Source organism: Perna viridis, chromosome 3, assembly GCF_037379345.1.
Source record: "Perna viridis isolate PV_CMFRI_1.1 ecotype Kerala chromosome 3, ASM3737934v1, whole genome shotgun sequence".
NCBI classification, from domain to species: domain Eukaryota; kingdom Metazoa; phylum Mollusca; class Bivalvia; order Mytilida; family Mytilidae; genus Perna; species Perna viridis.
This window is the reverse complement of record NC_142447.1, coordinates 13,320,844-13,334,097: the sequence shown is the minus strand read 5'-3', so window position 1 is coordinate 13,334,097 and position 13,254 is coordinate 13,320,844. Positions and strand designations below refer to the sequence as shown.

General features: G+C 33.0%; 1 protein-coding gene across 3 annotated transcripts; it reads right to left on the bottom strand.

Moving 5' to 3' along the window:
* Positions 1-1,077: 1,077 nt before the first annotated feature.
* LOC148621076 (ras GTPase-activating-like protein IQGAP2) lies at positions 1,078-12,564 on the bottom strand. Of its 3 annotated transcripts, none has more exons than XM_088575109.1 (4): positions 12,408-12,564; positions 6,965-7,084; positions 4,746-4,854; positions 1,078-4,359 (listed from the first exon to the last, which is right to left on the bottom strand). In XM_088575109.1, exons 1-4 carry the CDS (start codon positions 12,422-12,424, stop codon positions 4,237-4,239), a joined length of 369 nt encoding a protein of 122 aa, XP_088431235.1. In that variant the 5' UTR covers positions 12,425-12,564; the 3' UTR covers positions 1,078-4,236. The 3 variants fall into 3 exon arrangements, with proteins under 3 accessions (XP_088431235.1, XP_088431237.1, XP_088431236.1); XM_088575111.1 differs by lacking the exon at positions 12,408-12,564 and adding an exon at positions 11,223-11,251; XM_088575110.1 differs by lacking the exon at positions 12,408-12,564 and adding an exon at positions 11,109-11,140.
* Between the last annotated feature and the right edge of the window lie 690 nt (positions 12,565-13,254).

Sequence of the window (13,254 nt, the reverse complement as noted above, 5' to 3'; positions counted from 1 at the left end):
CAAACAAAAACAACAACAAAACAAACAAACAAACAAAACAAAACAAAACAAAAACAAATACAAAAAACAAACAAACAAACAAAAACAAACCCTAAAATAGGCCAAGCTTAAGGAATTGTTTGTTGGTTCTGTCCCAACTGAAGTCAGACTCATAGACAAATAAATCACTGTCTGCTGGAAGATTCCCTTTAAAAAATTGCAAGATTTGTCAGGTTAAAAACAAACTCTATATAAACATGGCCTTGTAAAATTAGTACCGTGGTCATGGAAGAAAATCACTACAATGATACATGGCATTGCACACAAAACAGGAAAGCCCCATAAATACCCTTTCATAAAGCTTTCAATTAAAAAAACAAACAGACATTAGTATTATAGCCTACACAAAAGGAAATTAATTGGACAAAGGAACAAACATTACATACTTAATATAGCTATTCCGATTTCTGGTAGTAACATACTGGTACTTCTAACTTCATACAATTTTTGAAAAACATATGCAGTTTCATAATTACCCTCTTTCTCGTGTAGTGTTTATTATAATTTGTACTACAGAACTAACCCTGCAACCATAATATTTTGATAATATACTGTGCTAAAATTCATGGTACTATTCATTTGAAAATTGGCCCAGTTCTACTCCAAATCAATGAAACAGACAAATATGTGCAGGTGTTTAAATTATTGATCTTATCCAGAAAGGCAGACGAGCCAACTAATACAGAATTCAAAGTACCATTGTGGCTTTCAAAGCCCTTTTTATACAATGAAAATAATATAAAAATACACAAAACGAACGAACAAATATCCAGCACATATAAGTGATTAACAAAAGATGCGACATTCCTTAATATTTAGCTGTTCTAAAGCACATGATACACCCCCTACCCAACCTTTTTGCCATCAAAGTCCCATAACAAAAAAAAAGTGAAAAAAAAAATATATTAAAAAAAAACAAAAAGAAACTACTTTTGATCAAGACTGACATTATAAGCCCTCTCATTGTATCCTTGAAGTTTTTTGAGTAATTCTACAACAGGAGGACAGACTTGGAGGTGTACAACAAAAATGCAATAATAGATGGACATCTTTATTTCAATCAATAATTCATACATAACAATAATTAAAACTGATATAAAATACAGTGTAAACAGCAGTACAAAGTGTATAAAATCAGCAACATGAGTAAAACAAATTGCACAAAAAATAATGGAATAAATGTTTTAACTTTAGACTAACTATTATCTGTTAAGCAATATGGAAACGAAAGCATATACAATTGCATAGATAAGTTTTATAATAGTGGTAAGCTTTTGTAGAAAAATATTCTTATAATTATCATTATTATAATAGAAAAAGTAAAACAAATATTTTATTAAGTTCCTCTTCCGATAATTTCGATTTTGAGTACGTCTTGTATACAACTAATATTTTGATTATGATCTTCCTTCGTATTTGATTTTAATGCTGCTAATGAGAGGCTACTCCTTGAAACACGTGTACAGCGTATCGAAATTTAGTTACTTTATGCTCTTTGTGTAGTTCTGTTTTCCTTGTCTGGTCTTTGTCCCTTGATTACATTATTTGGATAACCGCTATAACCTTGGTTCCCTTGATTATTCTTACAATATATAAAACTGGTATTTTTTGTATTTAAGAACTACTGGGTCGATACCGCTGCGGGTGGACCTGAGGTTCCCGAGGGTATTCACCAACCCAGTGATCAGACTTGTCTGACTCCGAATTATATCATATTTTATATACCCTGTCTATGAAATATTGCAGTATTCCAAATTTAAAAATACGTAAAACACAGAGGCTTCATTCCTTGCATTGCATATGGTAGAACCTCTCGGTGACGGATTTGGCTTCCTCTTCCGATAGTATATTTATTATGATCTTCCTACATATTTAATTTTAATGTTGCTGATGAGAGGTTACTCCTTGAAACACGTGTACAGCATATTGAAATTTACAATATATAAAACTGGTATTTTTTGTATTTAAGAACCACTGGGCCGATACCGCTGCTGGTGGTCAATTAAACACATATTTTCTGTTAACAAAGTTACAAAATTTGAAAGATTGCAAACTTGTTATCCTTGATATAAAAGCCACAGGTATACAGAATAACTGTAGTTTTAAAGTGGAAACAGACAATATCACAATATACCCAAAAGGGCAAGATGTGATACTTTGTTGAGACATTTAAAACTGCGGATGTTCTGATTGTCAGACCATTTGTTGATTTGATGTAACATTATCATTGGAAGATGTTGATATTTTTAATACCAACACAGCCAGCAGCAAAAATATAACATATCAAGCAGTAAAACAATGGAAAAATGATAAATGTGCCATTAACAATAGCAAATATCCTAATAACCTTTTTGTGAAAAAAAAACATGATTTCAAAACAAACAATTTGTCAAACTATGTCTGAAAACCGAAACAAATATGCATGTCAAAATTACTTAATGCTTGTTACTTTTGATAGATTTAAATCATGAAAATAAAGTTTTGAGACAATACAATAGACATACAGACAGTTAACACACAAAATATACGGTACCTACACCAAAAAATTTTAACTGTGAAAAATTTGTAAGTGATTTACATCAGGTCACACTACAATGAAATATAGAAGGAAAAATGAGATTCAAGAAATGGCATTAATAGCACTATATTACAACATTACATATACAAAGATACCAAAAGAATGTGACTAGAATTGATATATCAATACATCAGAAAACATATCTTGATTCTGAACACAAGCTTAGCTACAAAACATACAAGACTATTCAATAAGTGAGTGAATGTATTTAAAATTTATCAAGTGTAAGATTTCTTATTAAATATTGGTACTGTAAAACAAAGTTTTCTCATTGGTTCTGTTACAGCAAATACAACAGTACACTTCGGGGAATCGAGTTGGTCTTATCATGATTACATAATCATACCATAATTAAAGGACTTACTAGGTAACTAACTAGACAATTAACACAGAAATTTTAACTTTCTATCATTTCATAGGTACTTTTATCTAGGTTTGATAGAAAGTTTTAATATCGTCAATATCAAATGTTCAAAGTTTAAATATAGTATATGTCAAATGTTCGAAGTTTTAATACAGCCAAAGTTTTAATATCGTCTATGTGAAAGAGTAATAAAGGGAATCAAGGTTATAGCGGTAATCAAAAGAATGTAATCCAGGGACAAAGATCAGACATGGAAAACAGACATACACAACAAAGAACATAAAGTAACTAAAATCATACATACAAAGTAACAAAAGCAAATGAGCAACTTGGACTCCACTAAAACTGGGAGCATGGATCAGGTGCACTGGTAGGGTAAGCGTCCTCTGCTTTTCTAGAAACATCCGCCCAGTTTCTCATAAAAAGTCAAATCCGGGGTAGACAAACGAGGAAAGGAAAACTATGGCCCGTTGAATAAATCAGTTTTCATGGTGCAGATGGATATACCATAACGATAATGAAATGTTCATTTAAATAAGGAGGTTCATCACGTTATTTGTCCCTGGATTACATTCTTTTGATTACCGCTATAACCTTGGTTCCCTTGATTACTCTTTCACATAATGAAGGGAAGCTTAAGACAACCCCTACTCCTTGAAGTGTACTATATTACTCCCTATAATGATGTTTATGGTAATTCTAACATGAAATACATACAAATAAGGATGTTGTGCACATGAACTGTCAAAATATCCCCCTTCTTTCAAATGCTCAGGGTGAATCTTACATGAAATGGCAAAAATATGACAATTGTCCCTGGGTCAAGGAGAAAATGAACTTTATTACATAATCTGCTGACTAACTTTGATTTGGTTTACTTCGGGAAAAGTCCATAACGACAAAGCTAAATACCATATCTTGTAAATAAATTAAACTGGTTATGTTTGGGGAAATGTGAAACTATACAGCTAAGAATACATTAAACTGATTCCTTCAACGGAACATAAATACAAGCTGCTCAACTTGATGTAGCCTCTTACATGAAAAATACAATTAAAAACCTAATCAATATATCTACTGATATTAATATATAAAATAATATAACTGATAATAATATATGAAATAATATTACTGATAATAATATATGAAATAATATTACTGATGATAATATTTGAAATAATATAACCGATAATAATACATAAAATACTAGTACTGACAATAATATAAAAAATAGTAAACACAGACATAAAAGAAGTTATTTCCTATCCCTGCCATAAAATTTCCTATTGAGGAAGTTTATAAGTAAGTTCACATTAAACTTGGCTCTGTCAAACATCTCAGTAACAGCTACTCCTTTGTCTCCAAGTTGTAGAAGGTCCTGAAAAATAAAACATATCATTTGTCGATACAAAGAATTGTGAAATTTCAGTGTCTATTAAAGATTTTGTTTATGTACCTATGTAAGATTTCAAGGGAAATAATCCAGGTTTGTATTTTTGTACCTCCTTGTTCTTTTTTTATCCAAATTCAATTATTATTGATTATAAGAAATTCACCAACAATGAACATTGGCAGTCTTTGGCATTCAACACTAGTCCGTGTACTAGTCAGAGTTTCATAAAAAAAAATATCACAAATTGAAATTTTCCTAGAATCTTTGACTTTTATTTGGTTGAAATTTACCTTGATTAATAATTTAAGGACTATTTTTTAAGAACTGAGACATAAACAGACAAGCTAGCTTTAAGAGGACTAAAAAGCCACCTGAAACACTAGTTCCACTTTGTCCATTTCAACACCCATAAACCTGGCATTTACATCAAATACTCCAGTATCCACGGTGTTACTGATCTCAAACTGCACATTTTTTAATCTGATAAATTACAAAAGAATAATTACAAATTGTTTACTGTTTTAAATACATAAACAAACATGTCATCACCAGACACAAGAGATCAGTCAAATTAATAATAAACATTGAATTGGAAAGCTTTCAAAACACAGTCGTACAGTATATGTACCTTATACTAAAACATGAAGTTGCACACTAACAGAAAATATATACTAAACAACTAAAATCACTTGTTACGTATGTCCAGTCTATATAAAACAATGCATTAAATTTAAAATTGGTCCATCCAATGAGATCAGAGATAACTGCAAAGAAATAATGTGTATGACCGACCGAGAAAGTGATTCAAGTAAACCAATCACTCATTGAATGGGGATATAATTAGATATGGCAAACTCATCTTACTTTTTACATCAAATCAAGTCAAACATTCTAAGCACCTACTGAGAAACAAGATGCAATATAGAGTTATTCCTCACTTGTGAAGAGTTTATTTATTTCAAAGAATATTTTGTTCATAGACAAAGGTGTTTGCATTCTTATTTCAAGAGGGCTTATTCTTTTTGAAACAACTTTGAACCAACAGAGAGTAACCACAACAAGACAACTGTTCCTGTTGAAATCTTGAGGGCATGCATGTCAAAGCCCACCAATTTGATATTATTTCACTTAAGGATAATTTGTCTTTATGAAAAAAGCCACTATTTGATCTTTGCATAACCGGATTTGTTCAGAAATTTCTCAATAGAATATTAGAAATTTTTTAAACTTTTAACTTCACTAATGGCCTAACATGATGCATAATAGCACAATCAATTTTACAAACAATGATAGGGTTTGTAAGTCTCGTTCTAGTTTCAGTTTCCCTTCCGAAATTTTCGATGTACAACGTATTGGAATCAGAAGACCGATTTGTATTTTATTGTTTACTTCCATGAAATCGAAGCGCTAAATGACAATGCAAAATCTTCTATTTCTATACTTTTCTTAATATATTTATCCTGTATTACTAGATATTTGTCATTTTTCATCAGTATTTTTACACCGAAAGATATTTTGTATTTTATATTGAACTCAGCACTATGTTAATGACGAATCTCAATGCATTTGAATGGTAGACAGGACCCAATCTCATGAAACCACGGAGTCACGTGACGAGATTTCCATACTCTATAATGCATGAACTAACATATATAAACATGAAGTAGTTGTATGCAGATGAATGAGTAATATATCTAATATATCATTTTAATACAGACATCACAATTTTGCAAAATTTCGCTAACCCAATAAGTACATATTTATTTTGACTATTCATTAAATCTGACAGATAAACAATATTTCTGTTATTACAGATATGAACAGGTAAAAATTTGTGGCTTTTGTGACTAACAAAGTTACAGTTAAAATATAGTGGAACTCATCACCCGATACTTGTAAATTACAAAGGTCGTGCATTCTTTCAGCTCTATTGATACTGAAAAATCTACCAGCCTCAATTGGCAATTTATGACTAAATTTAATAAGATTATACATCAAAGATATTTTTCAAAACTAAAGTCAGATTTATAATTGATATAATTTACACACTTAGGTGAATCAAATATTTGTGGTTTCCAATTGTAATCCTAAACATTTTTTTCTTGAAGAAACTGATTTACATTTTAGGCAGATTTACATTTCTTAACACAGATTGGTCATACCAGTAATTACCATAATTACATTCATTTAAAATATCTCTCATAGATAATAGCCATTTAGAATGGTACACATCACCTTCATCAAGTCTATATAACATATCATACAATGTACGAGATATTTTCTCTTTTTAGAAAAAAAATGTGATGATTGACAGAGTTATTTGCCCTTAAAATGTTCATTTTTAGTGAATTTCAATAAATTATACTTCAATTTACCGAAATGATATGGAGTATATTCTCATATTTCCTTGATTCTGATGGTGCAAATAGTCAAATTAAATTTTCAATATCACCCACTGCCTGCTTCTAACAGAGACTGACTCTTAATGACAAATTTTTACTGCTTATCAAACTGGTAAGTTTTCAGTGATGAAATACTGTAGTATCCAAACTCGCACAACAACTTCCAATGCCCCTTTTTTATAACTTACTGGTTAGTAGGAAGACCTTCTATTTCCAAAACTATTCCCTTCTCATATAATTTAGCAGCACTGTATTTCAATCTCTTTGTCTGTATCTTCTTCTCCTCAGCAGCTCCTCTCTTAAACAGACTATAATGAAGAGGGTTGTGATATAATATGATATAAAATATGAATACATTGTACAATTAAAAATGTGCTAGACAAATCAGCTGTATCTTTTAACTGTCTAAACCCCGAACTGATACATTAAATCATTTGACAGTAATTTGCAATTCTGTCAGCATAGTGCTGAAATCAGAGATAAAGCTACATTTGATACATATTACAAAAATATTTTTCAAATTTAGAAACAGAGAAAAGTATGACACAATGTTCATGTTGGGTACATTTTTTTCTCTCGAAAATGAAAAGCCTTTTTAAAGAGAACTCAAACTGGCCAAAATATTAGAACATGTGCAACAAAGGATTTATATTTTCCTTGGAACTATAAATTATGTCAAAGACACATATCAAAAATAGGGCATCCAATAGGACATTAAATGTTATTATACTTCATGACAATTTGCTGAATTTTGATTGGTTCAACACGAGGGTAATATTTTGCTATATCACATGGCTCAGATGGTGATAGTTTTTTGTCTATTACCCTCTCGTGAAAAGCTCGGCTGGTTCCGGTAAAAAGTAGGTACCAGTTCAATTTTAGTCAGTTTGAACTGATTGTTATGGCTTACTTTGAAAAAGAATGACAATGGAACATTCAGTATAATAAAATAAATAACATATAGCTTAGAGGGTGATAGAAAGTTCAGTTACCTCTTGAAAATACACGGTCACCTTCGGCTACAATTTTCTCGGGGTAACAAACTGCTCTATCACCTTCTTAGCTACATGTTATTTATATATTGTTAACTATATTGAAATTCAGATGACTAGTGTATCATTCTTAAAATACAACTTAATTGATCCATGCCAGATCCATTAAAGATATGATTTTGTATTTAGACAGGAAACATCATTATGGGTTACACAACGTGATAGATAAAATGTGTTTTATATTAAAACCTACTTCAGATGTGACAAAGGATGAACAAGCATGAACATAATGTCACCTTTTACCAAATATAGTTTGATTCTTACATACAATTTAAAATTTATTTTTAGTGGTCTTCCATATGACGTCACAACAAAAGTTTAAACAGCCCTAAAACATGAAGAAGTTCAACAGTTAATTCAGCAGTCGATTGAAAGATTACAGCAAGTTACTGATTTCGTCCTCACAACTATTGCACAATCGCTGGAGAAGATTCCTTTTGGTATGAGGCACATGGCCAAAGTACTGAAAGTCTCACTGATTAAACGGTTCCCAGAGGCAGCTGAGAAAGATGTATTAAAGGTAGTTGTAGTACACTGTCAATAGCGAATTTCATGGGCGAAAGCTTTATGTAAATGGTTTTTTGATAATATTGTGAAAGTACTTTAATTTGTGGATACCAATTTTAATGGTTTACTGACGAAACACAAGTTCATGGATTCTTGAAAGAGTAATCAAGGGAACCAAGGTTATAGCGGTAATCAAAAGAATGTAATCCAGGGACAAAGACCAGACATGGAAAACAGACATACACAACAAAGAACATAAAGTAACTAAAATCATACATACAAAGTAACAAAAGCAAATGAGCAAAAAACAGAGAGCATGGACCAGGTGCACCGGTAGGGTAAGCGTCGTCTGTTTTTCTAGAAACACCCGCCTCGGACTTCACTAAAAACTGGGAGCATAGACCAGGTGCACCGGTAGGGTAAGCGTCCTCTGTTTTTCTAGAAACACCCGCCTCGGACACCACTAAAAACTGGGAGCATGGACCAGGTGCACCGGTAGGGTAAGCGTCCTCTGTTTTTCTTAAATTTATGTTTTTAAGGTTTTCAGGACATACATCAATGGGAATCTTCTTTTCATTGGGAACCAAATTTTATGGTTTGGTCTACCCACGCAAAACCACGAAAATTGGTACCCCTCAAATAACAGTTTTTTCACAGTATTTGATATTGAAAGTACAATCATCTTTGTCATTCAGTAATGTCTTAGCAACCACCTGCAGTAACTTAAGCAGTAACTTGACTTAAATGAATATATCATTCAGATATCCATGTATATCAACTTATATGGGAAATTGCCTTGTAAATAAATCTTTCATGTGTGGCCATAACTTTGCTCTCCCTTGGAAGGTCACTTAAAGAAAATATAAATACAAGTAATTGCCTTTCGAAAGAGGCAGTCTTTCTTTGCAGTATTTGATAAAAATCAGGTTTGGTAACATAAAGTAGATGATAAAATGTTAATTGCAAATAGATGAGAACATGAATTATCGGCTATAAGCGAGCACCGCGAAGCCGTGCGAACCGTAAGGTTCCCCAATATACTAACGATAAAAAAGTTGTGTCCCGGAAGTAACAAAAAATGATTGTCCTTACAGAGAAAATTCATCGTTTCCTTAAATCAAACAAATAAAAATGTAAAGGTTAAAATTACGTTTCAGTAAATCTAACTTCATCTTTTATGATAGTTTTCGAGTCTTTTCTTTTTTTCCACTTTGTAACGGGAGAGCATGATTTGACTAACAAAATTATACTGCGCCACCGAGGATCGAACATTAGACCGTCCGGGTCCGGTGACAGCGACGAACCGATTCGATTACAGAATTAATTCTTTAGAGGAGTACTGGATACACAGACTAGGTACTGCAATACATTACGGATGCAATGACAACATCAAAAGTATAGGGAAACTTTAAAGCCAATATAACAATAGCAAAAATGTGATGAATTTATTTGACAAAAAAAATCCAAGACAGGAAAGGAGTAATGGTCATCGCCTCTATACGTCACCTAAGTTACAATCTTTTGTGTGAAAAGTCAAGATGATGAAAAATGATCATTTCTCCCACTACCGTTTGTCAACAAATGTATATAGATGCAACTAATTTGGCTAACATCCTCCATCACAAAAACGTTACCAATAAAATTCCCCCACACTTCAAAGACACTCCATACCAATTATTTCATATTCCTAAACTTCACCCATTGCATCCAAAATTTTCAATTATAAATGGCTATTGCAGAACCTGGAGATTGAGGACTTAAGGCTAAACCACCTGACTGTTCTTGCAAAACTCTCCATTCAAATATGGTCCTTCCGGTCAAGGATATTACGCAGAGGTTTAACCATCATCGAAAACGAATCTCTGCGTAATATCCTTTCTAAAGGTCCCAAGTACCGTGAGCTACGCTCCATGAATTGGAATTATAACTTTAAAGTTCTTATGGATGGCGCAGAGGAGTACGCAAGAAAATGGATAAAACGAGAACAAGAAGACATTGATTCTCTGTCAGAGTGGTTAAAGGCCGTGAGGTCTTTAATTTTGAAACTAATGAAAGTTTTAAGTAGGTCAATGATTGTCAATGCCAAATCAGTTTTCACCTAGTCCATGGTCCCAGTTTTTAGTGGAGTCCGCGTTGCTAACTTGCTTTTGTTACTTTGTATGATTTTAGTTACTCTATGCTCTTTGTTGTGTATGTCGGTTTTCAGTGTCTGGCCTTTGTCCCTGCATTACATTTTTTTATTACCACTATTAACCTTGGTTCCTTTGATTATTCTTAGCCAAGTCAATAATCTGGCTATTTAAATATCACTACCTACTACAACGCAGGTAGGTCCTCCTGCCATATTTCCCCCACCTAAAGAGTATTCGTACCACGAACGACTCTAACACTCAGTCGGTAGAGCATGAGACTCTTAATCTCAGGATAGTGGGTTCGAGCCTCACATTTGGCGCCAAATGTAACGGAAGAGCATGATTTGACTCACAATATTATACTCCGCCACCGAGGATCGAACCCTAGACCGCTCGGTGACAAGCCAGTGACAAACCGATTCAGCCTAATTAAAAAATTAATCCTTTGACCATGTCAATTAAATGGCTATTAAATTATCACTATCTACTACAACGCCGGTAGGCCATGATGCCACAACTTATTAAGAAGTTAATATTATGTGTTTTTAAAAAGTTAGGGAAAAAAGTGGATGTAAGTGTACTCCTACAACGTAAGAGGTTGGAATTCCGTTAGGATGGCACCAAATCAGAAAATAGCTTGCCAGACAACCTCTAGCATTGCTGGAGTAGATGTAAATGTATTTCCGCTGTTCCACTGTTGCTGTTGTCAAGAACCTTACCCGCTTCGGAAAAAAATATAACTCCGATTGTATTACCCAAATCGAAGCATAGAGGAAAGGCAATCTTTTGCGTCGTAATTTTGTTTACGTCACATGATATGTGTCAAATATTTCTCAATGTAACATTTCCGGTATCTGTACAAATAAATCCGACCTGCTAAAACTGAAAAATATGTTGCTAGAGATGATCTTAAGGGTTTAAAATTGTAAAGTATGGCGAAGTGCTAGAAAGTTATCGACCGTTTTGAAAGCGAAAAGGAAAAGGGGTGGGGCTTGGAAAAAAACATCATTTTATTCATTTATTGAAGAAAAAAATCTCCATTATTTAACAAGGCAGATTTTCAAATGAAAATACTGATCTCGCTAATGTCGATTTGCTGTTACATGTATCATTAATTTGATCATATATCCTACTTAACAACACGTAGATGAGCTGTCCGTACTACCATGCATACAGCCCTAAATTTATCCTAGAAGGAGAAATGACCCGGCCAGCGACAGCTATATTTCATATAACCTTTCTGGCCGAGTGGTCTAGGGCGCTGGACTTAGTGCAGGCGGTGTTTCCATAGATGGGAATTTTTTAGACCCTGATATATACTAGTTTATTTTTTAACCTCCGATTGTGATTATAACAAGTGAATTTTAATCATACTTCTAAATGGACATGGATGCCTCCAGCAAACAGGAAAAGATATATGATGGACACGGGAAGTGGGGACACTGTACAAATCATTAATTACACTGCATACCAAAAATTATATCATTTTATTATATACAAGCCAAGTAATTTTTTTGGCAATTTTTTTACATGGGGATGTACATAATATTAAATGAGTGTGTTAACCAAGAAGAAGTAACTTCATGAATGAGTCATTAAGGTAACCAAGGTTCTAGCGGAAATCAAGAGAATGTAATCCAGGGACAAAGACCAAACATGGAAATCAGACTTATACAACAAAGAACAAAGTACCTAAAATACTACATACAAAGCAACAAACGCAAATGAGCAACTCGGACGACTTCACTAAAACCCGGGAGCTTGGACCAGGTGCATCAGTAGGGATAATGAAAAGGGGAGACACAGTACAAATTTACCCACCCTGATAATGGTGTAAACCAAATATCGAACAACTCATTCCATTATATACAAGCCGAAAGATCTATAATGAAAATTTTACGCATATCAATCGACAAACAGAAAGTACACATATGACAGACCTGAAAAGGTGAGACATGGTCCAAACTGTTTCTGCAAAGATGAAAAATCATCTTTACTTCAAACGTTTAAATGACATTTCTTGTGAACCACGTGATAAGCTCAAGTGAATATACAAAATTTACGAAGTATTAGTGTTCTGACTTAGATAACAAAAACAAAAAACGACGTAACTATGTTTACTTCCTCCTTTACATGAAGTAGTTTTCTTAAACTCATCTGTTATTTTAATGTTGAATGGTTCAAACGTTATTTATAAAACAAATTTGCAAATAAAAGGCAGAGCTACAAAACTGCCTTTACGAGATCAGAGGTGTTAAGTTGCATGCTTAATTAAAGCACAGTAGACACAACAACAAATAACTGATTTTGTCTTTTCTAAATAATACCTTGACGAATGACTGTTCAAAAAAAAATAATGATGAACTATTAAATGTGTATTAATGTCTCTGTTTTTATCACCTTTGCATGTACAATTTTTTTTAAATATAACAAGGGATTTGTAACTTCTTACAATTACTTCTATTTTTTTCGTCTTTTTATAATACGAACAGCAAATAAATATAGTCTCCCTCCTATTGTCGGTATTTTTTGGTTTCTTAACGCAAATTCAAACTTCTTGTCGCTTCTTGTCGGTAATTGGTGAGACCGCATCAGATGGGTTTGATCTCATTGAAGTAGGTGCTAATTTGAAACTGTCTAATGATCAGAGGGACCTTGGTGCTGTGGCTAAGATTCTACAGTTCGCTGCCTCAAACAAAGGAGTAAGACTGAAAATTAATCTGCGGGGACAGAACGCAGTTGATTTAAGATCTGTTTGGAAATCAATCAGATAAAAAAATTTCTACG